The following is a 27,167-nucleotide window of genomic DNA, read 5'->3' as shown; positions in this document are numbered from 1 at the left end:
AGAACCAGTCTTTCTAAATGCTCAATGCACAATCCTCCTTTAAATTGTATAAAATCTGCACATAATCAGACCAAAAATAACCCCAAACTGCACAAAACTTCAACTTCCTGACTTTCTTGGCTCTTAACTGAATCTGTATGTTGTCTTGGTGCTTTGGAAACCTTGAGGTAGTTGCTTGCACTACAAAGCAAGAGGCCTAAGAGAAGAGACCACTTTACTCTGAGCAGCAGTACTTCTGGATGTGCTCTTTTGCTAGGAAATATAGCAAGTGTACTTTGGACCGGTTGATAGTTTTGAACTGTGTGTGAACTGTTGTTGTATATGAACCTGGTTGGGTGAGGGAAACTTAGAATCCTTGAAAGAGTGCTTTAAAAAAAAAAAAAAAAAAAGACATGTCTGGGCGATTTAAGTACTCTCCTGTGAATGGTTTCACTGTGTCGAGTGCAGCTGTTCTCATTCTGCTTGCATGGCAATAGGAGAGGTTTCATGATTGACTGGCTATTTTCTGTACACTTCTTTATCCCATTGAGTTAATAGGGAGGTTGGGTGGCATAAGCTAGAATAGACTAATAAAGGATGAGAGGCATAACCTGAAGCTATCCTGTGACTTTTTTTCCAGCTTTGCAAACTATGAATCTCTTTGAGGCAGGGATGGTCTCTTTCTGTGTTTGTACAGTACCTACCACAACATCTCGAAGGCATGATTGATCCTGAAATCCAGTTTGCAGCATTACTCTGCACAGTTTTCAGGACAGTTGAAAAGTTCACATGTAAGCCATTTAGAGAATACTGTGACAAGAAAGGTGGATTTGACATGTATATCGTAGAGTATCTGGTGGTACACCTCTACCCCAGTATAACACAAATTCGGATATAATGCGGTAAAGCAGTGCTTCAAGGGGGCAGGGCTGCGCACTCCGGTGGATCAAAACAAGTTTGATATAACGCAGTTTCACCTATAACATAAGATTTTTTGGCTCCTGATGACAGCGTTATATTGAGGTAGAGGTGTAGGTAATCGGTTGTTAGCAAAAGACATAGGAATATAGTGTTACCAAATAATACCGTGAGATTTTCAAACAATTTTTGTGATTTGCTGATGTACAGTATTGTTTGAATATTTCTTTGAAATCTAAAAACCATTGCCTAGTAGAGACTGCATATTATGAGATTGATAGAAAACCGAGTGAAAGGATACTGTCAGTGGGTAAACTGAAAACCTCACCAGCCAGTTTGAAATCAGACACATGCATGAATGTGACATGAGCGCATGCAAGAAACTCATTCTCCTTTGCCTGTCAGTTCTATTTTTGTGTTCAGGCAGTTAACAGAAATTTGTAACAATCTAGAGAGCAGCAGGATTCTTCTTAGTATTCCATTTGTTGCCTCTACCCAGGAAGAGAGACTAGTAAAATAAAAAAAGAAGTTAATAGATAGTACCTGTGATCACAGAAAACCTGTGCAATATTTTGTCTTAGTGATTTTTTTTTTAACCTACAAATTGTTTAGTTTCCCCAACACTATACTGTGTATGAATGCATGTGCCTTTCTTTTAGGCTTCACCACAAAATGTGGGACCAATAATTAGTCACTGTTGTAGCTTCACTGATGGTAGCTGGCACAGGCTGTAGAGTTGACAGTGTTGTCTAACCTTGCTCTGGGGGAAGGAGCAGCATGGGAAGAATGGGGGAGGGGAGAGGGAGGAAATCCACTGACTACAGGAACGCTTGTTTTTCAACCTGTCGTTCATATTTTACATATGTATATTATGATGTAAGTTTGAGCCAAACTATCTCTGTGTAATTTAGGGCCTGACCCTTTAAGGCACTGAATACATCCTATCTTGTAAGGTACTGAACACCCTTACCCATCCCATTGATTCCACAAGATAGACTGTGTCAACTTCCATGTTCTGTATAGCAGTGAGCTTGCTACTGTGTTCTATATAAAGCATGGTTTTCAATATTGTATGTACCTATCAACCAAGCATGGAGAGCACTCAGCACTTAATAAGGTTGTTAATATGTTCACATATATTTTTCCTTTGTAAAATCTTCTTGGTACATTGTCTCACTATCTAACTGTAATACAATAAATACCATGGATTGCATGGGACTTGTGGCATTCATTTCGTGGAAGGTTTAGTGGAGCATTCAGCACAGAAATGTGTTTAATTTATATTTTTCTTTTGCAGTTCATCTTTAACCATACATTTTAAGTGACAAGATGGTACTTTTTATTTTTGACACATATAAAACTAATTCTTATTCTTTGGGACTTGTATTAAGTTTGTCATATTCTTTAGGGTCATCTGTCTGTGAAGCACTTCAGTATAGCTGTATACCACAAAAATGTCTATCATCTTCTCTGACACCAGCACTGTTTTGTTTGATAGATGATGTCTCAGGCTGAGGGACAGCAGAGAGACTTGATCAGAAACATAGAATGCCTTCCTGCCTCCGGTCACCTTACATCATTGGATCCAGACCTGTTAATGCTAAAAGCAACTTCCATGGCAACTATGAACTGCTTAAATGACTGCTTCCATATTCTCCAACTACAACATGCATCACAGCAAAAGGGATCCTTACCAGCAGGTGGGTCATGGATTAAGGTAAAGATCTACATTCTGTGTGACTGAAGCATAAAGTCTAGAATGTATTGATTTTAATTGAAATGCTTATTCTACTGAATTTATCTTCCCATGGACTGATTATCCCAAAACTGCCTATTGCAAGGTTTCTTTCACCACCTTCTGAAGCAGCCTCTGTTAGAGACTTGATACCGGGTTAGTTGGACCATTGGTCTGATTCAGTATGGCAGTTCTTATGTTCCTGCATGATTACTTTTTTTAGGTCAGATTGTCTCTAGTCCTGATGCAATTCCATTGGAGAATTACACTTCCCACCACCTATCTTTGTGACCACAGTAGTGCTGTCAGGATTCTCCCTTCTTATGTGAATAGTGGGGTGGAGAGCAGGCAAAGGTGTAGCTCCATCCCATGTTCATCTGTCTAGGCATGAGGTGTGGGGAGCAATTTACTCCTTTTCCTGGGAAAGGAGTGAACTGAGTCACAATCCTTTCTACTGCTCTTCTTGGGGAGGCATGGCTATGTGCCACTCTCTACACAGTACTAAGACTAAAGGCTCAATCTAGCCCCATGTTTTTTGAGCCAGAGGTGTTCATGATGGTTTATAGACCATTAAATTGACAGGAGCAGTTAGTGGGTATTTATTTTCAAAAGTGTCGCCTGTTGGTGGGAATCATGGAACCTTCCCACTATCTATGATTCCTTCTACATCTTTCAGCAGAAGCCCTTTAAAGCTAATTTGTCACTTCCTTTCTCAGCCACTAGAGTGTTCTCAAGACCTTTCAAATTCCCTAAAATTAATTTTAAAAACAAGCAAACAAACAAAAATCATACAATCATAGGACTGGAAGGGACCTCGAGAGGTCATCAAGTCCAGTCACCTGCACTTGTGGCAGGACTAAGTATTATCTAGGCCATTCCTGACAGGTTTGTTATCATGTCCCCTCTCAATCTTCTCTTTTCCAGACTAAACAAACCCAATTTTGTTCAGTCTTCCCTCAGAGGTCATGTTTTCTAGACTTTAATCATTTTTGTCGCTCTTCTCTGGATTCTGTCCAATTTGTCCACATCCTTCCTGAAATGTGGCACCCAGAACTGGACACAATACTCCAGTTGAGGCCTAATCAGCGCGGAGTAGAGCGGAAGAATGACATCTCGTGTCTTGCTTACCACACTCCTGCTAATACATCCCAGAAGGATGTTTGCTTTTTTTTTTGCAACCGTGTTACACTGTTGACTCATATTTATCTTGTGGTCCTTTCCGCAGTACTCCTTCCTAGGCAGCCATTTCCCATTTTATATGTGTGCAACTGATTGTTCCTTCCTAAATGGAGTCCTTATTGAATTTCATCCTATTTACTTCAGACCATTTCTCCAGTTTGTCCAGATCGTTTTGAATTTTAATCCTATCCTCCAAAGCATTTGCAACCCCTCCCAGCTTGGTATCATTCGCAAACTTTATAAGTGTACTCTGTGCCATTATCTAAATCATTGATGAAGATATTGAACAGAACTGATCCCTGCGGGACCCTGCTCGTTATGCCCGTCCAGCATGACTGTGAACCACTGATAACTCCCCTCTGGGAACAGTTTTCCAACCTGTTTTGCACCCACCTTATAGTAGCTCCATCGAGGTTGCATTTCCCTGATGTGTGTTGTTATAAATCCAGAATGTTAGCGGATCAAAGCAAAAGATTAAGAACAGTATTTAATATATACCTATTTAGTGCAAAAAAACTTAATGACAAATTATTTTGTAGCTAAGATTACTGTTGTGGCTCAGACTTTGTCAAAACTGGTTACTCTCATTTCAGCATGCCTCTTATTTCATGAGGTGCCACAACGTGCAATACTGATATTTTTGGTTTTAGACCAACTTGAAGAACAGTTTAACATTTGTCTTTTTTCTTTCATTCTGATTGTGAAGTTTCTAGTGTGTGTGTGTGTGTGTGTATACACACACACACACACTAGAAACTTCACATACACACACACACATATAACATTTATATAGCTGCTTTTCATTTTCAAGGATCTCAGAGCATGTTAAAAATGATTGTGCACGCAGCACCACAAAATGAGGCTACCTCTGGGGTGTGGCTGGAATCAATATGTGCATAGCATGCTTGATAGCAGTGATTGGGGAGGCAAAAATCTGATGGGCTTGCAAATTCTTTGGGGTATGAAATGTGTCAGGGGTTTTGAAAAACATAATTTTCTTCTGTTTGGATTAAAAAAAATAAAAGAAATTGCTCCAGTGAATTCTATCACTGTTCTATTTTAGAACTTTAGTGTCACTCTGAAGTAGGGACATGAACGTAGCCTATATTTTAAAATTTTACACTACAAATATTAAGTTCTAATTCTAGGCCTTGTCTATTCACAAACTTTCACCATTCAAGTTTGTATGTGGGCACTCCTATTTTGATTTCACTTAATCCAGTTTTTGGAGAAGTCATATAGATAAGGGATGTTAAGCTATGTGCCCTTTTGAGGCAGAAATCATCTTATAGGAAACTTCAAATTGGCTTGAATATAAAATTACCTTCTCTCTTAAATTAGAAAAATTTAAATTGATTTCTCCAAGTAGTAATCATTATGAAACAATATGCTGTTCCTGTGCATGCACAGAGCATGTGTTTATCTCTAATTGTTCATTTTCATGCAAACAAATGTTTACCAGAACTGTTTTCATTTAATTTGTTTATAAAATGCACATTTGAATATGTGCCTTTTCCCTTTGTGAGTCTCTTTATACATTAATATGTTAATTTTAGTGTATCTATTGGGTGTTTTTGTGCTAGTAAAAGCTTTTAAGGAAGCAAATGGTTTCTACTGAATTGCTACAATTATACCAGCCTCTTGATAATTATTGTAATAAACTGCCTAGATAAGTTACTTACATGATGGGAATATATTAAAGGTATTGTAGTATGTTTTGCGTTATATGTATTTTGAGATTCCCAGCTATGTTGAACTGTGTTTTGCCACAAGACCTGATGAATTGTACAGTAGTAATTATTTTTAGCTCTCTTTAAACAAATTGGCCCATGTGGTTTTAAATAACTACATTGTAGGGTAAACCATCTTTCTAGCTTTGGAACTTCAAGGCTTAATTTTTAAGATGAAAATTTGAAAAGTGTTGTCCAAAACTTTGACTCTTTTTTGTGGCTTTAACTTACAACAAACTAAAAAACCCACCGTGCCTGGGAAAATTGTTCCCTGTTAAAAAGCAGCTATTTTAGAGCCCACAAACTACAATTCCTGTGAAGAATAAAAAAGCAGGAAATAAGAACTGGCAATGTGGTGTCACAAAGCATTGTTCTAAAATCGGAGATAAAAAAGAAATCCGCACTGGAACTGGGAAAAAGTGAAGGCAATCAAGCAAGAATACATGGTATTAATTTTCAGGCTTATAAGGGAAGAGAGGGACAGCAAAAATGTAGAATAGGTTCGTGTCTGCTACTTTGGCTAAGGGGAATATAATACATTGTCCTGGTTGAGGGAGAAGTATTAGAGGGCAAAGTTGTCCATTAACAGAGTATAAAATGAAATTATAGTTAGAGAAAAAGATTTGAAATACTTAATTTTTAAAAATCCAACACAAAAAGATAAACATGTTTGAAATAAGTAGTAAAGTGGACTAAAAATAGCTGATAAAGAGCAGAAAAGGAAATACTGGTTAAATTTTAATAAGTATACAAATCAACCAAGACGGATAATATGCAACCTATGTAGGTTTCTCGAGGATAAGAGGAGGAAATGTACTATTTTCTTAAAAAAAGGAAGGAACAGTGATCCTTGCAATTAACATGCTGAAAGTATAATTTCTAACACTTTTATAAAAAGATTGACAAACTGAGAGATTATTGTGTATCTAGATGCTAATAATGCAAGCAGTGGTAATCTTCTTGTTTCCATGAAGATTAAATCTTGCCATACAAAGTTGAGTTTTACTACTGAGTCCATGCAAAGATGTTTAGCTAAGGTGTTTTAAGACAACTCTATCACACAAACAGTGGCGTTGGAACTGTTTTTCTAGTGGGGGGGGGGTGCTGAAAGCCATTGAACAAAATTGTAAATCCTGTAAATGATGGAAACCACTTTAAGCCAAGAGGTACCTCTAGTTCCAGCACCCATGCACACAAATTGCCCTCACAAAATGGCTACTCCATTTTTCTGATCCTCCTTTACATGAAACCCATGTTATCTGAAGCAGGTTCCTGTCCCCAGCTTAAGTCCGGGGATATGACCCCTTTTCGATAAGGGAAGTTTGGATAATTGAGGTTACAGTGTATAAGGATAGAAATGTCCAACATGCTGTTTTCATTTCTGAATGTCCCCAATTTCTTTTACTTTGCCTAAATGCAGAATACGGAATTATGGACAGAAGATTCAAGTTACTAGTAATTCTTATGCTTCTGGGTTTGTGTTATAGCCAGAATGTTTCTGTCTCATAGCATTTGTGTGTGTTTTTAATAGAACTTTATTGGTGTCTACTGTACATTAGCCTTTGAAATAAAATGGAACATTTTCATTATTGATGAGGAATTGTATCCATTCTGATAGACTAGCGGAGAGTAACTAGACACTTAAATCATTAAATTAGTGGGTGACAGCTTTCCAGGTGCTGCTGCTATCTCTTTGAGCAGCTATTATTTATTCAACATAGCATGTTGTTCCTTCAACCGAGAAAAGACAAGTACTTTTTCCAGAGAAAACAATGCCAAAATATTGTTTTGTTTTAGCCTCAATTTCTGAAACTGACAGAAGTTTGAGAATGAGCTATAGCTACCATTTCTTTAATTGGTGCAAAGACTTCTCCAAGGGGTTACATAACATTCCAGTTAGATTGGGTTCTTTTTCTAGTGTCTGATTACACCTTTTATAACATGATCTTCTTCTCCAGTACAAGTTGCATATATTACAGCTGCCCAATCCCAGTGCTCATGCTAATGATCAAAGAAGGTGTTGTCCTGGTGCACTCACCTTGTGTTTTGTGGCTGCTGAACAAGATTAACTGCTTGCAGCTTTTTGAAAAAGTGCTTACTCAAAAACATCTTTTGTTAAACTCCCAGAGTATGAATAAGTTTCAGCGCAAACTTTCTTTTGGTTCAGGGACAACGATCAGTTGGTTGGAACCAAAGATTTCTTTGTCAAATCATTTCAAAAATGGAGCAGCTCAAGATTTTTCATCAGAGCCAAACAAGCCAGCATCTGTCATAGAGGAGCAGTCTATGCCAGAGCCCTGCCATCTAACAAGGGTAAGATAATGTGACCGCCCCAGGTCTGTGAGGAATGTTTCCGTTTGCAGGATTATCTGGAGATATTTAGCAATATTTTTATATAATGCAGGAAAATTATGGTAGTTCTCCTGCCAGTACAGACATTTGAGTAGAATAAGGAGGACCACTTCTGAATTAAATGTTTTGTTGCCTTGTAGCAAGTCTGTCTTCTTCTAGTATACAGCTGCAGGGTGACGTATGAATAAAATAAGTGTTAAGAGGTATGGGGAAGGCGCAAATTAAAGCATCAGTTTACAATATGTAAATACACACAAATTATTCCAGTTAGTGTCATTTTAATACTAGAAATCAGTGTGAAGTGAATAAATTGAATTTTTTCAAATATTCACAGTATAAACTACTTTTGAAAATTGCTCAGCAGAGGATAGATGAGGGAAACTAGTTTTTAGAAGTATTTTATAACTTATTTTCCTAGATATTATTGCTTTTTTCTTTTTCAATCTTTAGAAAAAACTAATCTTTTTTAACTGCCCTGAAGTCAAGTGATGTTGAATTCTGTTGTATTTTCAGTACTCTAAACTATCAATTATTTTGAAGTGCAAAAACATTCTTGTAAAATACAAGAATAATGAAGATTGTGAAACAGAGGCTTTTAAGTTGCAGTTGTAAGCAACTTGATTCCTGAGAGTTGTGTGTGTATGACACTAAACAACTCTTTGGGGCAGATTATAATGTTTAGGGTAATTTTTATTCTATATGCATGTAACAATATCTTGTCTCACTTTTCTGTTTTATAACATTTTTTCAGTGAAGTTTTATATAAGAAACCTAAAAATATAGGTTGAAATTGAGTATTTAATTCACATAGACCAGGGGTCGGCAACCTTTCAGAAGTGGTGTGCCAAGTCTTCATTTATTCACTCTAATTTAAGGTTTCGCGTGCCAGTCATACATTTTAACGTTTTTAAAAGGTCTTTCTATAAGTCTATAATATATAACTCAACTATTGTTGTATGTAAAGTAAATAAGGGTTTTAAAATGTTTAAGAAGCTTCATTTAAAATCAAATTAAAATGCAGAGCCCCTGGACCGGTGGCCAGGACCTGGGCAGTGTGAGTGCCAGTGAAAGGCACACGTGCCATAAGTTGCCTACCCCTGACATAGACCTTTCTTTCCGGAATACAGACAGATGGCAACCCCTATAGGCCAAGAAGCAGAATTACCCTTAAGATGAATAACTCCTTACCTTTACAAAGTTCATTCTAAATTTATTTGTCTCGCCAAAAGATTTAAATGTAGGGCAAGTATGTAAAAAGTGCTTTGATTACTACATTGTCTGTGGTTGGAATATAATTATTCTCAATGACTTCTTAGACTTATAGGATAATAGAAACATAGGGCTGAAAGGGACTTCAAAGACGTCATCAACTCCAGCCCCCTGTGCTGAGGCAGGACTAAGTAAACCTAGACCATTGGCAGGTGTGTTCAACCTGTTCTTAAAAACCTGTACACTGTCTTTCATTTGTGAGTACAACATGGTGTAGCATCAGCAGAAAAAGAAAAAAAAGGAACACTTGTGGTAATATAGAGGTCTGGTTTTCTCTGGAAGCTCATTTGAGACCATTCCCAGTCTGATAAATTTCTTTTTGGTTTTTTAGACTTGCTTCTCCTGCCCCATGAGGCACATGCTAAGCTTCCCTTTTTAGTCCGTTAGGTCTTTGAATGACTGTGAATTTCTCACACCAGGAACCTGAAGAAATAAACCCAGATGAGGAGCTGGAGGATACATGTGTTAACAAAGAGGATGACCTCGGAGCAGTGGAAGAACAGCGCAGTGTTATCTTACATCTCTTGTCTCAGCTGAAACTTGGCATGGATTTAACAAGAGTAAGTGACCAAGGTGTGAAAGCTATCTGTAGTGCAGGTGAAGTGACACCTAACCTTTGTCCATCCAAATGCCATATGGCAATTTGCCAGGAGCTTGCGGAAACATACCTATTTTGTGTAAAATGGAATAGATAGTAGCTATTTTTGTACAGAGTTTCAGCCTGCAAAGACTTCAGGTCCCAACTTCAGCCTGATCTGCAGGACTTGAAACATGTATTTGATGCCTACTAGCCAGTAAAACAAATAATAAATAAATAAATAAAATAATACAGTATAGCTTACCGTACCACCCTAAAGCCACCTCCACTACAATTTAAAGAAACAGTTGTATGCTGTAACTGTGTGTGTGTGTAAAGAGAGAGATAAAATTCTCTCCATCTCTTTTCACTTCTTTGCAGCTCTTTCTCTCCCTACTTTGTGTTTCTTTACTTCTCTCCAATATTTTTTCTTCCTCTCCCTCCACTTCTGACATATCTACATACCACTCTGACACATCCCCATGGTCTCTCACAAAGGGGTTGGAGGTTTTACCAGATTCGTAGTAACTAGAGGGCTCAAGCTAAAGACCAATACAAAAGGAGGAGTCCAAGGGCAACCTCCCTGCAAAATTCTGGGAGAGAGGAAGGGGCTGACTCCAGAACCTGTTTTGTGTGTATCTTCTTTAGCAGTCTCTGGCTAGCAAGTCTTATAAATATGAGTTCCCTTTTTTTCCAACCCTCAACTGGCTGTTAGAAAGAAGAATGAATGTTCTTTCTTTCAGTTCTCAGCCCCAGAGCATCCTGGCATTCACAAGCAGTGGAGTTCTGCTACTCTTTCACTCTCTGTTTTCTGTTCGCTGCTGGGAAGTAAGAGCGCTCTGCTATCCTGACCCTCTCCCACAGTTTTGCTGCTGCTCAGAACTTTATCTAAAGGTAGCAGAATGAAATTGACCTCCTCTTGTCAGTTTCACGGCTGCCCTCAGGGATCCCAGTAGCCACAGTGAAAACTTGACAAGACTAATTAGTTGTCCCGCTGCATGGCTTGGGGGGAAGCATGGTACAGAAGCAGACACTGGAACTGTTTTTTGCAGATCTGGGAAGATTAGGCTGCCACTGATTTATTCTTGGTTTACACATGGAAGATGGGGAGATTTTCTTTGCAACTAGACTAGAAACTTTTTTAAAATTAAAGCTTAGACTCTGCAGAAGTTGATGGGATTTGGCCAGAAAAGCTTTCTCCTCACCACAGAAGATTGGGTTTTTTTAAGTCTCTCTGATCTGAGTGGTGGTTTGCTTGAATCAATATGGATAATTACATGGTGGAGCTTGCGTTCCTGCATTAAAGATGAAGGCACCTGCAGGCCACATTTTTACCACCCCTGCTCAATCAGGGTTCAGTTTAGTTCTCCCCATAACTTGGTCCTTACTGCCATTGATAAGACGGTAGTTAAGTTCAGATTTGTTTTTATTCTTCTCCTTTTCCTCATAACAAATTGTTAGTCATGTTTTCCCTTCCTTTATGGCTGTTTCCCATTTTTGAGTTCCGTATATACTTGATCATAAGCCGGTTCGTTTATAAGCTGACCCCCGCAAGATGGATAAGTAAAAATGGAAAATTTTTATAACCCGTTCATAAGCCAATCCTATAATTCAGGGGTCAGCAAACTTTGGCTCCCGGGCCATCAGAATAAGCCGCTGTTTTACCTCAGGCACGGAGGTAAACCTAAGTAAACAAAGTGTCACGACGCACCAGCTGCTTACCCCGATGAGCCGGACAGCAACTGGTGGGGAAATTTTTTGTGGGGGAGAAGCTGGGAGTCAGGGGAGTAACCCCTCTGACCCCCCCCCCGCCACACACACACACATGATCCCACCCCTAGCCCGGGACCCCCACAATCTCCCCATCCCATCCCTTCCACCTTATCTGGGGCGGGCCAGGGGAAGATGTCTCTGGCCTGGCTAGAGCTGCACCGGCAGGCTGGGCAGCACAGCCGCAGCCTGCTCCGGTGGGCCAGACTGGGCGGCACGGCCGCAGCACGTTCCAGCGGGCTGGGCCGAGTGGCATGGCCGCAGCGTACTCCAGCGGTGTGGCCACAGCCTGCTCTGGGGGGCTGGGCCGAGCAGCACGGCTGCAGCCTGCCAGCCCCGGAACTGCAGCTGCTTCGGAGGCTGGAGGGAGAGCAGCGTCGCCAGAAGTGGAGAGACTCTGGCCCTGCCTCATCCCTTCTGTCTGTGCTGCCTCTCCTTGCTCCCTCTGTTGGGGGGAGGGGCTGTGTCCCACCTCTCCCTCTCTATACCCGTTCATAAACGGACCCCCTTCTCTGGTGCTTCCCTTTTTTACTAAAAAAAAATTCGGTTTATGAACAAGTATATATGGTAAGTTCTCTTAGGTTTCGGTGTTTACTTCATAAGTTTTTTGTGCTACTTTTTGTTTTAAGTCTTTCATTAAAAATAATTTTAAAACTTACTTTTTCATGCCATTCCCATTATCCTGAGAACATTTTGCTTATTGGTGCCAGAATGGACTTTGCATCTCTGTTAAAAGTATCGTATCCCTATTTCCCATTCCCTTTGTAATGTGATTACTTCAAGAATGTGTTCATAAATATAGTCTACTTACTTATTTTTAAGTTGTTATAGTTTTTTGTCTTTATTTCAGGTGGTTCTTCCCACTTTTATTTTAGAGAAACGTTCTTTGCTGGAGATGTATGCAGACTTCATGTCTCACCCGGACCTCTTCATTGCAATCACAAATGGAGCTACCCCAGAGGAGAGGATGATCCGCTTTGTTGAATATTATCTCACTTCATTTCACGAAGGTCGCAAAGGAGCAATTGCTAAGAAACCGTACAATCCAATCATCGGAGAAACGTTTCACTGCTCTTGGAGGATGGCTAAGGGTGAAGTAGCCTCTGACTCAAATAGTAACTCTTCATCCCACTCCCTCTCAGAGCAAGCCACTCTTTCACAAGAGCCAGAGGGCCAAGTGGAGTCAGACTACTATACAGTCAGATTTGTAGCTGAGCAAGTGTCCCATCATCCTCCCGTCTCAGGGTTTTATGCTGAATGTGTAGAGAAGAAGATGTGTGTAAATGCTCATGTCTGGACAAAAAGTAAATTCTTGGGAATGTCAATAGGAGTAACAATGGTTGGTGAAGGTGAGTAATTTATTCACTGCAGAAATGGAAGGTGGTTAAAAATATCAGTGAGATAAATATAAAATTAAGTTCTGTGAACTCCAGTGTCGAAATAACAAATGAATTTTGCTCAGTAGTTTCATCTATAGGATTTTCAAAAGAATTCATTTGCAGGTTGTTTGTAGGCTATTTTAAGTTTTTTTTTTTTTTTTTTTTTTTTTTTTTTAACAAAATAGCCCTGGGTCTCCTCCATTTATCTTGAGAAAGAGATTCTGAGAAACCTTAAAGTCATGTTGATAGATGACTTATTTATTATGGATTACTGAAGATGCCAGATGTGCATGGCAGAAACAATCCAAAGATTGTGTAAGATCACAAACCTCCACAGGGCTATAGTATTGCAGAAAAGCAAGACTATGTATCTAAAAACACAACATGAGGTTTTGAAGCAAAAGTTCAATTTGTACAACCTAAACTGACTTTTTGTTATGTCTCCAAAGCGCACAACAAATTAGAATGTACAACATAAAATGCTTAACATAAATGTTAATTTTTCCGTTGCCCTGTCTAAACATATTTTACACTTTATGATTCAATTCTTTAAATTTGCTTTACATTTAATAATGGGATCCCTTTAATAAGAGTGTTGCTCATTATCCCAGGATTCCATTTTCCCTTAATATAACTCACCAATTTGCTGGTTTTGAACTGGAAATGCCATCTCAGCTCTTTTTATCCTTCATGTTTGTGTTGCCCAATTACTCTGACTCACAGATGTTTGAATATAATCTGCACTCCTGATAAAATGAGGATAGGCAAAGAATGCGTAAATCAGTGCTTTGAGTCTGAGGAAGGCAACTCCTGGAGCTGAAGTCTCCTTCCAGACAGTTTCAGAGACCATGTGAGCACCTCTGCACTGCTGTTCTTCAAAGATCTGAAGTTTGCCCTAAGGTAGTTTGTTTAAACTTGATGCCTCTATCATCTGCCCATGAGGTGAGAGGAATTGTGCCTAACTCACATGGGGGTGTGATCCCTCAGCATTATGGAGGTGAAAAGCTGCCGCCTTAAGGGTCTGTCAGCTGCTGTGAAGGCATGGATGGAACAGAAGACAGTATGATGACAGTTAAGGTTTAACTGGTGAACCTGAAAAAGATGGGATACAAGAGAAATTGTGAAAATCAAATGTCAGAAGAAACACAGTGACCTAAGGCTACAGGAGGCATCAGCTGGCGCATGCACAGCACAAAATCTTTCTTCTCACTTTTTTTTTTTTTTTTTTAAAGAGACCGAATCAGAGGTAGGTAGATCTGATTCCTGAGGAAATGTCAAGAAAATCTGAATGTTATCACTTTAAAATTAATTGTAATGACTATTGCATGAACAGCAGTCAGGCGATAGTTGTGTTTATCTACAAATCAGTAACAAAAAGGAAGTGACAGGAAGGAAGATTAAGGCTGCTACACCCCTTCAGGAAAGGTGGAATGTACCATCTACTTGTGGGGGAAGGAAGTGAAATATGAACATCAACCTCCAAATTCTCTGGTTTCAGTAATTCATTGCGCATCTCATGCTTGTAGCATGGTTCCAGAGTGTGAATCTCTTCCCATTTAGCAGTAAAACTGTTACAAGTGAACAGTTAGGTGCGACTATGCCTATACAGCACCAAGCTTTTAGGAGCATGTTTTTGAACCTGTAACAGGAGGAATGTTTTCAAAGAGAACAGCAGATGTGCTGGTACCCATGATACCCAGTGTCTGCACTTGTCTGTTGTAAAACCTAACTAATGGCAATGTGGGGTTAACAAAATTCTTTTTGTATCTGGACTCTGTAATAATTGTGATGTATTTCCTTCAACAACCACTTGCCTCAGTACTATAAATTGGAAACATTTTGACGACACTCTTATTTTTGTATGCAGGACTCTTAAGTCTTTTGGAATATGGAGAGGAATACACGTTTTCTCTACCTTGCGCATATGCTCGATCAATTTTAACTGTTCCTTGGGTAGAATTGGGAGGAAAGGTCAATGTTAATTGTGCAAAAACTGGGTATTCTGCAAGCATTACTTTCCATACCAAACCATTCTATGGTGGCAAACTGCACCGGTAAGTACACTCATTTTATATTTTACTGAATTCCCTATATTGTATCACTCAAACTCTGTAAATGAATACCTTGCCTCTGGTTTTTGTCACCATCTGTTTGCATGCCGAGTAGCCTTGTGCTAAGAAAACTGTATTCAGTGATGCATATTTTTTTTTTTCTATTCTTGAAACTGTTAAGGGATTGTGGAGTTATGAGGCAGTATTGCATGGCCCAGCCACACAAACTTCACAAGCAAAAGACTGTTTCATTGCTAATTAGACAGATACATTCGGGGCTGCGAGTATCTGCGTGCGCCCATGCACCCAGTTCAGGTGATCAGGAGACTGGACTTCTAGGTTTTCATTCCTGGCTCTGCCAATGACTTGTTTGTGACTGGGCAAGCCATTTAACGTTGCTCTGTCTTGTGTGTGTGTGTGTGTGTGTGTGTGTGTGTGTGTGTGTGTGTGAGAGAGAGAGAGAGAGAGAGAGAGAGAGAAACAGGGATGACACATCTGCCTCAAAAGGATGGTGTGAAGTTTAATGTTTGTATTTATATTGCGTTTTCTATCTGAGTTATCAAAATACTATTACTGTTCTGATGAAAGAATCTCCAACTTGCAGTAAAAAACAAAAATCAAAACCCTGCAAGGTTGTTAGCCTGAGAAGGAGGGTGGGGTGCCAATGATTCGTTTCAACTGAAAGCATGTCTCATAACTAGGAATATATAGTATAGAAACATTTACAGGCTTCTGTAATACTGAATAAACTATGAATGAAATTTCATTAAATACAGAAAAGGGGTGAATACAATACAAGAGCTATAATCAGTGTAAATATTAGTAACACTAAATTATCAAAAAAAAACCCGTTGTGGTCATTGCTATTCCCTCCCAAAGGCTTTAGTAGACACTGAGGCTGTGATGCACTGCATGCTGTGCAGTGTTGGGGGTTGGATTCTCTCCCCATAGTCTCTGTTCTGTTTCCCACACACTTACTCAGGCTTTGTGTGTGATGGAGGTAAAGGCTGGGAATGAGTTTCACACTAAGACGTTTGGATTCAAGGGAAGAGACAAGTTAGATTGCTGTGGGGCCCATTAACACTGATGATATCCCTTTTAAAACATAGTGTAGTAAGATCAAGTGATCTTGAGCACTCCCATACAAAGATGCCGACACTCAAATGATGGAAGAAGGGAAAAATATATAGAAAGGAGGCCTGTAGTGAAACAGTTTCTGGCACTTACTGTGAACTGTTATCTGACATCAGCAGATTCATCTTTCAACCATCCACTGAACACAGTGCTTGTTGTTAAAAACCCTTACTTAAATATTTCATATTTTTTCCATGTTTAGTCCAATAGGCCTGAACAATAGAGGCTTTTACGTGTAATTTGCTTTGGCAGTTTATTGCGACTCTGCAATTTGCTGTTGCAGAGAAACAGTTTAGGGAGGCTGGCTTAATAAAATGTAAAAAGCATCTCAAACTTGAGGACCCGTGGTGCCAGGGTAGTACCCTGGTGGGTGCAGAAATCTGCAGGCTGGTGCAGTTAGATAGCATCAAGTGGATTTTCTCTCTGCCCCCTCCCCCCCCGCCCCTTCTGCTAGGAGCAATTAATACAGATAGTTGGGTTTGTAAAACATTTTTGTCCCTCAATCCCAAGATTCATATGGAAGATGAAAATCTAATTATGTTGACAGGTTTCATATGTCCTCCAGGGCATTTTGATGATTGAAGTTTACCTGTTCTTTTTGTTTGTCATAATTTTTTAAATTACTTAAATAGCATATTATTTGCTTTTTATTCATACCCTACGTATTGTGTCTTCAACTTCGTAATCATTTTGTTACGGCATTTTCTTTACCCGTGTGTGTGTTTAACAAAAGAGCATGGCATTTTATTATTATTATTATTTTTTTATTGTAATGGTTAGTAATTTGGGAGGAATGGTTTCTGTGATATACGGTGGTGATTATTAGGTGTAATATATTGCTACATAAAATTAGGAATTCTTACAGAGAGGGTCTATTTGGTGTCACATTTATCATTGATATAGCCACAGTTGCTTGAACATATTTTCAATGAAATTTTGAAATTATGGTATTTTGACATTACTCAAAGCATTTGTTCTCTGAGACCAAGTAGCAGCGTTGTTATAGTGACATGGGCCATTAGTGAATGTTGCTGTGACAGCAGCCATTATAGATTTGGTTTGAGTGACCCTTGCTGTAAGACATCAGTTGGATAACTGCTCGTCAGCCCTGTGCCAGATAAGATTGCACTGTACCCAGCTGCATTGCTGAGGATAATATTCAGAGTAATATGAATGTCATCTAGATGATTTAAAAAATCCAGTATCAAGATGTACGTGGTATTCTTTGCTGAAACTTGTTCTGCCATAGGCTGCATGATATACAGGACTGGGAATGGTTGTGCAGTACAAGGTAATGCTAATAGGAAGAAATTTAGGTCATAATGATCACTAACAGTGTGACAGAATATCACTCACTTGCAAAGACCCATGATTGAGCTAAAATCCCAGTTAGCTTTAATTTTTACTAATTACTATTTTTAAATTAATTTATTATTATATATCTAAATAATAATTAATAGACATTAATAGCTATATTAAAAATCTTTTAAGTCAAACAAAGATACCAATCTGTGATTGACACTGTGATGTCTCAAATTGTACAAACATCCCAGTGTCAGCTTAACTGTATTACAATTTAAATATGAAGCTGATAAACGTATGAAATGTGTAAACACAAATACTGGTCATCTTAGTCTGTAATTCACTCAGAGTGCACCAGTCTGTTCAGAGAGAGAACTGAGATAAATGAGAATTTCATAATGTAGAATAGCTTCAGTGATGTGTGAAAGTCGCAGAGGATGCAAAAGCAACATAAAATCAACAGACTTGTAGGTTACTGCAACCGTGATAGTTGTTTTCAAAAACCGTTTAACCCACTTAATCCATACGCCGTAGGGAGAGCCATGTTCATCTAACTCTCGCATTGTGTTCTTCTCAACTACGAATGTATAGTTAAGATGCATCAATTCTGTTCCGTCTAATATTCCGGTAACTACTCCAACATTTTTTGATCTGGGTAAAATCAGACTTATTGTTCAAACATTTGTAAAGACTTGTGGGAATATTGCATATTTTTACAAGTAAAACACAGAGGGCCAGATTCTCTCGTGTGCTGAGATCTGCTTAGTGTGGGAGAGAGGGGTGGGCTGCCAGGCAGCCACTGTCTGCCTTGTGCAGCTCTAGCCACAGTCCCGGTGTAGGTTAGGGCAAACATGGGGATGTGGTTTTAATCTGCGTCAGCTGCCATCAGTCCCCACAGGACTACCTGTCACCTGAGAATTGCGGGAGTGCAGTTGTGCTCCAGTTCGGCCCTGGCATCTCACCTACACTTGGGCCAGGAGAGGTGTACAGGCTATCCTAGCATTGTGCCAGCTGAGAGCTTTCCATCCCACGGGGGAATTCTCATCTAGTCATATATGGCCAGTAGTCAGCCCTTTTGTGCTCCGTAAGTGGCCCCCGGTTTCCTTTCCTTTCCTGGTGGTTCAGAGTACCATATATGTAACAGAAGTTAATGCTACGGTAACTTCACACACTGAGCCCCACAGAATGTAGATGTGGCTGGGGACCAATGGAAGTGTCACCATTGAACAAACCTCGTTTCCAGTGGGAAGGAGAACCTGGGGAGTAACATGGTATAGATCCATTCTGTACAGATAACTGGAGATATGTAAGGCAGGGGCTGGCATCCCCCATGAAGCCTTGAACTTCACACAGCTGAGAGACCACTTGTCTTGTCTGCATTGCTAGCAAACTCTCACTCTTTCCCTCTCATAAGGGAGAATGAATCTTCACTGCATGAAAGGGTGGGGAAATTTGGCTACTTGTTGCTAAGTCTGACTGGGTCAATCAAGCTTTCGAGTCTCCCTCTCCAGTGTCACTTCATTGTAAATCCATTGTCATGCGTTCTTTGGGCATGGGTTTCTTCCCCCCCCCCCCCCCCCCCCCACCACACACAAGTATGCACTCATGGGAGTGATGCTAATACTGTGTGTGTGTATATATAGCATCTTCTATCTGAGGGTCTCAAATGTTGTATGAAGCATGAATCCATCTCAACACCCTGGTTGCTCTTAGTCACCCAGGAAATCTCTGGCAGAGCCAGGAATGGAACACAGATCTCCAAGTTCGAGTTTTGTACTTATCTTCCCCTCTGTTCTTGCCTCATTGTCTCTTCTAATGCAGTACTTGCATTATACACCTAAAAAAATAAAGAGCAAGTGGCCTATAGGGCCAGCAGGTGAAGATAATTGTTCTACAGAGAGAGTTAACTGTTAACATGTAAATAAATATCAAACTCGATATCCAGGAGAAAAATATTAACTGTAGTAATGGTTTACTAGTGTAACCCGTATGTCAGTTTCTTTTCAGCTCAGTTCTCCTGTGAAAAGGCTTGCAAGTTTTAAGTTAAAGCCAAAAAGCTGAGTTCTGTTGGGTAATATCACAAGAATGATAGAAAAATGGCATTTTCAATATTCCCCCTCTCAGCTTCTCCATGCAAATGCACAGTTTAAGTAACTGACTTAAAAATTTAGAATGTGTGAAAGACTAGCTTGCAGTTTCTTTCAAAATGAAATGTAAATGACAAGGTAGTCAGAATAGGCCCTAGCCGTCTATTCTCAGTTGTGGTCTTTTTTTTCTTTTTTTTTTTTTTTTTAATTGTTTTCCAGAGTCACAGGTGAAGTAAAGCAGAATGCAACAAACACTGTAGTCTGCAGAGTACAAGGTGAATGGAATAGCGTGCTTGAATTCACCTACAGCAATGGAGAGACCAAGTACGTGGACTTGACAAAACTGTCAGTGACAAGAAAACGAGTACGGCCCCTAGAGAAGCAAGGACCATTTGAGTCTAGGTAAAAAAAGATATTTACATCTGTTTAATTGTTTTATAAAATTCATGGAATTCCTCAACTTACAAACCAGGCTGCTTAGGAGAAATCTACAGACTTAAATATCCAAACTATAGGTAGTGTTTGGGACCAGGAGAGCCAAAGGGATCTTGAATATTCAGGAATAGATAGCACTGCTTAGAGCTAGACATAGTGCGGGCAAGTGCTACTTAAAGTGCATATTCAGGGCACAGATGATTACTGTCTCATGAGTATGTACAGTGCCTGCTATAGGGAGACCTCGGTCTTAAGCCTTTGGACATTACGCAGTACAAATAATATTCCTCTATGCAGCCCAGCAGTTCTTTACGGGGGTTGTCCTCAGCAGAAACAAAACTTGTGTGGTAGTTTTAAGATGCATACAAATGTCCATTTGGGATTAGGCTGACATTTCCTATACCTTTTCATTTACGTGCCAATCTAGCATTGCAGTCGAGAGCAGTTTAATGCTGGCCTAGAGATGGAAGACTAAATTCTGAGCTCCCTTTTTCTTGTGCCTCTCAATCCTGCTCTATTTGACATCAATTTGTCATGCCCAAGAAGAGGTTGAAGTATAATTGTGAAATAATCTCACCTGCTGTACACCAGTTCTGTACGTCAAGTGACTGCAGTCCAGGAAGCCACTGAAAAATGTGAAATCAATTAAAGCTTCTGATTAGGGCTCTGTGTCATGGAGGTCGCAGAAGTCACAGATTCCATGACTTTCCACGAGCTCCGGGACTTCTGCAATGGCCAATCTGTCTGACCCCGGGGCCACCCAATCAGCTGGCTCTGGGACCAGCTGCTCAAGTGGCCCCTGGGACAGCCAGACTGGCCTCTGCTGGAGCAGCTCTGCAGCCAGCCTCTCGGGCGACCCCACAACCATCACCAGCCACTGCTCCGACGACCCCTGGCAACTGGTGCTTCTGGCCCTCCCCCCTGCAGCAGTGCCCCCCCCCCAAGATTTAGTCACGGATATTTATAGTATACATTATGGACAGGTCATGGGCCATGAATTCTTGTTTATTGCCTGTGACCTGTCCATGACTTTTACTAAAAATACCCATGACTTCTGATTTGTAGGCGACTGTGGCAACATGTAACAGAGTCTCTGAAGGATGGAGACATCGATAAAGCAACAGAGCATAAGCGAGCCCTTGAGGAACGGCAGAGAAATGAAGAGAGACTTCGTGCTGAAACAGAGGCACCGTGGAGCACAAAATACTTTGTTAAAGAAGTAAGTAACTACTGTGTGTGAGTAAAATGTATGTATTGTAAATGTACATATGAGCGTGTACATTAACGTACAGGTCATGAGCCTATAGTGGACATGCTAGGGAATGCTGATGACAGCATGCCATAGGGCCTTGGATCATATAATACATTTAATGAAATATCAGGCAATGTATTCCTATACAAGGCTATTCTTATGTTATGTTATTATTCTTCCATTCCACACTGGGTGACTCTAAAGCTAAATGGTTGTTGGTAAAGAACTTCTGTGCACGAAACATAAGTGTTAAGGACCTAGCTCCTTGCCCATAAATAATAAAAATAAAAATGGAAACAGCAGCTTTTGATATGCTTATATAAAGGCATAAAAATATACAGTGACTCTATTTCCAGAGCACTAATTTATTTTTCACCCAGCGCAACCAGCACAAAAAATAGTAGTCTTCTATACTAACTTACCAAGTGGTTTTAGAAATCAGACTACTTGAATGGGGTATTTATTACCTCTAACCCTCTCAGGAGATCCCAAGAACTTGGTTATTGTGCATCTAACTTGAAAAATCCCTTTCGTACCCTGAGGTACCTGCTGGTTCTCTGTCATTCTTAATGTGGGATATATAGATACACACACTTCTCATTTTGCTAGCTGGTATAAGAACTTATATCCACAATATCAACCCTAGTGCCAGTTGCTGTACAGCCTGAGTCTCCTGTCAGGGTAAAGTACTTGACCTTTTGCTTCGGAGTTCTTCTATTGGGGAATCTGGATTATTACCTTGTAAAGCAGCCGGAGGGTTTAAGAGCACCCAAACCCCTAGCATGTAGGAGAACATCATCTACTAGCTCACAGCGCACCCTGGTTTTGCAATTATGATCCCACAACTGCAAGTGTTTCTTTGTGTGGCTTAACTTTCTTTGAAAGTAAACAACCTTTACAATTCAGCTGAGACACATGGAAGCTGTGACATGGTTTAAAAGTGGACTGAAGCCAATGAATATCTGAGCAAAACACAAGGGAAGCTCTAAGAGCTGATTGCATCGTGTGCATATCAAACAAAAACATCATTGTGACTTACCAGTAAGAAAGGTCAGAATAGTCTCTCTACCTCAGCTCTTCATCAGCTTGTTTTCATTAATGTAGATTTCAGGTCTTAATGCAGCTTGTCCATTCAATGGTTGGAGCATGATCAAGCTGTTATCTGTAAAAGGTGCCCCAAAAGACTAGGAATTTCTGGTGTGACAGCCTTAGAGCAGATTTTCCTTCCTATGTGGAAACCAGTAGCTGCCGAGGGTAGGCAGCCTGGCTCTCCTCTGTGGAGGGAATAGAGGTATATATTTCAGCTATTCTGTGGTGATTCAGATCCATATTGTGACAAATTTGTGTGTTCACAAATACAAAGGTACAGTAAAATACGAAAAGCAAAAAACGATCTCCAATTCAGCAGGAGGTTTAAAATACTTAGAACTAAATATGGTTCTGAACCACAAACTGCAGGGTATTTTAAAGCTAAATCAAAGGAACCACTGCAGAGTATTCCTTTTCTCCTAGGATATGTCTACACAGCTGACTCAGGCTAAGGGGCTGTTTAATTGCGATGTAGACATTCAGGCTGCAGCCTAAACTCTGAGACCCTGCAAGGTGGGAAAGTCCCAGAGCCCCGAGCCTGAATGTCCACACCACAGTTAAAAAGACCCTTAGCTGGAGCCCAAGTCAGATGGCCTGGGGCAGCCGTGGGTGTCTAATTGCATTGTAGACATACCCTCAGTAACAAATCCCCATCTCTCATGGTTCAGAAATTTTGCTTAGGTAACCTCTTTGATCTCGGAGCGTTATCTAAAAATCGAAATAAACTTTGAGTTTTGGTTTCTGAAAACTGTTGCTGATGTCTGTTTATTTATCTGTGGCAAAGTGAACAAAGAGAATGACTTAACTAGATAACATTTCAAATTTGGGAGAGCATATCCCTCTTGCATACTAAGATTTTCACTGCACAAGGTAACTGCTGCTACCTTTTAATTAACTTACAAACACAAGAACTAAATATTTCAGACTAAGAATGTTTTTTAATCAAGTAGTTTGTTCTAATTGCATCCCTGAGTGGCTGATGACAGGAGAAATGTGGATTGTGTGGTTTTAAAAAAACAACGTTTTCAGATATTTTATTTGAAAGCAGAATTTGAGATACTGGGTGGCTCAGAGAAGGGTAAATAAGATCCAGAACCATTTCATCTGTAGATCATCAGTTCAAATGTAGCACAAATTGCTTGTGAGCACAAGCCATTTCTCTCTGATGGCTGTTTGCTTAGCTATTGCAAAATAAGGTGCTGGTCTCAATCCAGACCACAGGGTGCCAGAGTTCCATCATCATATCTACATCAGTTAGTGCTGACTGCCATTGTTGTTGTTAGTCCCAGCAGAAACACTTTACTTGACTGGAATGAGCATGATTTCTTAGGGCTTGTCTACATGGTTAGTTACTGTGTGACAAGCCAAGGTCTGTAAATCTGCAGTGCGTTAACTTTCTGTGTGCTAGCTGGCCATGTGGACATAGCTATCACATCCTGAAAGTTCCGTAGAGCACTCCGGCATATTCTGTTTAAAACAGCCAGATGTCAAGGTGCACTACAGACCTTCTAGTGCATGATAGTAGGGCTCACACTGTGACTTAGTGTGTGGCAGACTAGTGCACTGTAGATTTACATCCTAGCTTGTCCACACTCAGACATAGCATGTGCCAAGCCCTTAGATGGTCTCTCCAGAGCAAAGTTAAGACACTTTGGCAGGAGACTATGGGGACGCTTGCACTGCTGTTATCTATGTATACATAAGCACTGTACCTCTATTTTCCAGTGCTTCAGTCCGACGCCTGGCATCACAAAATACTGTTCTATGTGAATTCTTTTATAATTATTCTGTGTAACTTTTTTCCATTTGAATTGCAGGGAGATGGCTGGGTGTATTATAACCCCCTTTGGAAAACAGTCCCCACCATACAGACTCAGCAAATGGACACTAACTAGATAATACTCTTCAGGATGAGTTCCTCTGTTTATCTAATCTCTATCACTCTCAAAACACAGTAAATAACACTGTGTCTCCTGTTTTTATAATTGCACAAATTCAAATGACCGTAAAGGAATAAAATGCTAGGGCACTTTAAAGGTTACACATAATCAAAGGTGTAGAGACCACCTTGCCAGGTATGTTCACCAACTTGTTTTTGTATGATCCAAAAGATTTTATCTGAATTATGTAATGTGTTCTTTTAAGCAGGTCCTACTGCAAGCTGCCTAAGATATAAACCATTTGACTTCCTGAACAGCAGAAGTCAGATGAAATGTTGTTGCCTCAATGGCTTTAACTTTGGAGGGACACGGGAACCTTTTTTGAGAATCTGTGCACTGAGCTCTGTTTAATAACTCTGAAATACTCAGTACCCATGTAAATGAAAAAAAGTGTTTGCTGCTTGTATACCCAGTGATTAACCTCCTGACAGAAAACTGGAGGAGGTTTCAGAAGTTGCACCTGGAATCAGTGTTAAGAATCATCTGGATTTGACAAGACTTTTTTCCTTCAGAAAGAATGTATGCATGCATCGGAGGGATATGGAGGCTAAGTAGAGACTACTTTTTTTTTTTTTAAAGGATTTATAAAATTGATTGGAATTGTAACCATGGAGACATTTTTCCTCTGAAACATTTTAGTATACTTGAAAGAATTGAATTGGAAGAATAATTCAGAACACTTTTCAGCTCCTAATTTTATTAAATCTCACTTTCTGAGTGACTGTTTAAGATTTATTCACATTGCAAATGTAAGGAAGTTAAACCTTTTTTTCCCCAAGGACTAAGGCTTTCAAACTGAACAGCAACCATAAAACAACTGTTGTATTAATTTCTTCATCTCCGTGCATGTGATCATCTTGAAGGTGAAGTGCCAGTGTTACATGCGGTCCGTTGGATTGGTTTGATTTTTCTCCTTTGTATATTTGTTCAGAACAAAAAACAAAGCAGTTAAATGGGACCATTGAACATATGGACTGTGGTTTAGTTTTTTCATAGTACATGAAAAGGCTTATTTTGCTGGAGACTGTGTTTTAATATACATACAATCAGATATCAGGAAACGGTATTCAGGTACAAACATCCTTCATTTTTTATAGTATAAGTATTTTATTGAAGTCTAAGAATTGCTGGCAATTAAGAATAGTACTGATTGTCTTTCATTATTGTTACTACAAGCTACCTTAATTTTCCAAGAGTGGTGCCTTACTCTGTTTTTTCTTCTGATGTTGTCTTCCAATCAGTGTATATAACATTATCTGCCATCACCAGCCGTTGTACATGGCTTGACCTGTTCCATCATAGTGAGAACTCATAACTGTGTGATCTGGTAAGATGTTTCCCATTGAAGGCATAAGAATGTAAGAAGGCATCAAAGAAAATTTAAATAACCATGTTAACATTCAACAAAAAACTGTAAATTGTGTGCAAAAAAAAAAAAAAGTTTGGGTTTATGCACAACTACTTTGATTCCCTTGTACATTTTGCTGTGAAATGCACTGAGGTCTGAATATAAGTCATAGTCCATGTGTGAGGAAAAATGGGGGGGGAAATAAAACTAAAAAATGATTAGCTTGTTTTGTCTGTTTTCCCAGAGTCCGGGTGATTAGGATGAATATTGTACGTACATCATTCTTTCATGTCTCTATCCATATTTCCACGGCCTCCCCAAGCTGTAGTATCTGATCACCAGTACCTGAAGAGTAACTTTCTTCTGAAGAAGCATGTGCAGTTTAGGCCCGGTGTAAACTATATGCTTCTAACTTTGTATAGAATACCCTCTATTTTTCCTTACAAATTTTGAAATAAATTGTTTAGCATGTCTTAAATTCAGAGCAGGAGTAACATTAAAAACTGAAACTACTGGCTTAGTTCCCTGTAGTGCCCTTGTGTTTGAAAAATAAATCTTAATTTATTTTAAAGGCAATCTTGCTATAATTTTGACTAATCGTTATTATAAAAACGAACATTTTATACTAGCCAAGATGTAAAGAAATCAGAATATCTGTTGCTATTAATGATTCTTTTTAATGGTTCCCTCAGGATTTTCGATTGACAGGCTGTGCTTATTGTCAGTGATTACCCTTACTGCTCCATCTATGAATGCATCTTAAAGGAATATATAGAGAGCCTATTAATAACAGGCTTAATGACATGTTAATTGTGTGCAAGGTTCTGTTTATTAAATCCACAGAAGCAAAGAAATCAAAGTGAATGCTGAAACTCTATCCTTTACCCAACTGCATTGTCCCCAGCTATTTGAGGTCTATCCAAATGTTTATGCACATGCTAATAGCACTACACTGCTAACTCTGTCACTGTCAGTGCTCAGTTAGGGCAATCCAAGGTCCTTGGGACGGTAGTGGCAGGGGCTACCTATGAAAAAGCCATCTGAAATGTGGGCTCTCCCCTTCTTTGGCTGCCTACTCCCTTCTTTGGCTGGGTTGGGAACTGTCCAGGAGAAGGAGGGAGGCTTTAGCCCCTAGTAGAGAAGTAAGTGGCAAAGGATAACGGTACCGAGGGGTCTGCTGTGGTGGAAGGAAATTTACAGAGTTCTCTGCTGGCTTTGTGGCGCCCTGAGGTTTCCTTGCTCCTGTACCACACCCAGCCCGGCAGGTGAGAAGGGTGACCTTCAAGACCAGCAGTGGCAGACTCCCCCACCACCATCCTGTGACTTAGCAGAGTGGGCACCTCCTGATACCACCTTCCCCAGCATTTGGCGCTGTCTGGGGACATCCCACCAGAAGGCACTGGAGAGGACCACCCCTCCCCTCGACTCAACCCAGCACTCCAAAGGGTTCTCTGCTGAGGTGGTGCCGTCCCAGCCTGGGAGTGGCCATTCTCCCTCCAGCCATGTGTTGAAGAGTGGCAGCAGCTCACACGCTACTAACCAGGTCCCATGGATGGAGCAGGAACTCCACTGTGGAGAGTGGGGGTTCCTGCCTGGCTTTGGAGCGTGAGTGTGCATGCTCCTTGTATACATCAGGACCCA

At 39.9% G+C, this 27,167-nt stretch overlaps 1 protein-coding gene across 5 annotated transcripts in view; it reads left to right on the top strand.

Annotated features, from left to right (window-relative positions):
* Positions 1-25,744, top strand: part of OSBPL11 (oxysterol binding protein like 11) — a 73,991-nt gene extending 48,247 nt beyond the window's left edge. For all 5 annotated transcript variants that reach the window (XM_042843114.2, XM_024104822.3, XM_008167828.4 and 2 more), the window contains 8 exons: positions 2,396-2,597; positions 7,709-7,854; positions 9,582-9,722; positions 12,360-12,858; positions 14,756-14,942; positions 19,682-19,864; positions 20,963-21,116; positions 24,056-25,744. In XM_042843114.2, coding sequence (XP_042699048.2) covers positions 2,396-2,597; positions 7,709-7,854; positions 9,582-9,722; positions 12,360-12,858; positions 14,756-14,942; positions 19,682-19,864; positions 20,963-21,116; positions 24,056-24,133 — 1,590 coding nt within the window. In that variant the 3' untranslated portion in view covers positions 24,134-25,744. The remainder of the gene's footprint in view (positions 1-2,395; positions 2,598-7,708; positions 7,855-9,581; positions 9,723-12,359; positions 12,859-14,755; positions 14,943-19,681; positions 19,865-20,962; positions 21,117-24,055) is intronic.
* Positions 25,745-27,167: the final 1,423 nt, after the last annotated feature.

Source organism: Chrysemys picta, chromosome 11 (assembly GCF_011386835.1).
Source record: "Chrysemys picta bellii isolate R12L10 chromosome 11, ASM1138683v2, whole genome shotgun sequence".
Taxonomy (NCBI): domain Eukaryota; kingdom Metazoa; phylum Chordata; order Testudines; family Emydidae; genus Chrysemys; species Chrysemys picta.
Note: the sequence above shows the minus strand (reverse complement) of the source record. Positions and strands in the feature narration are given on the sequence as shown.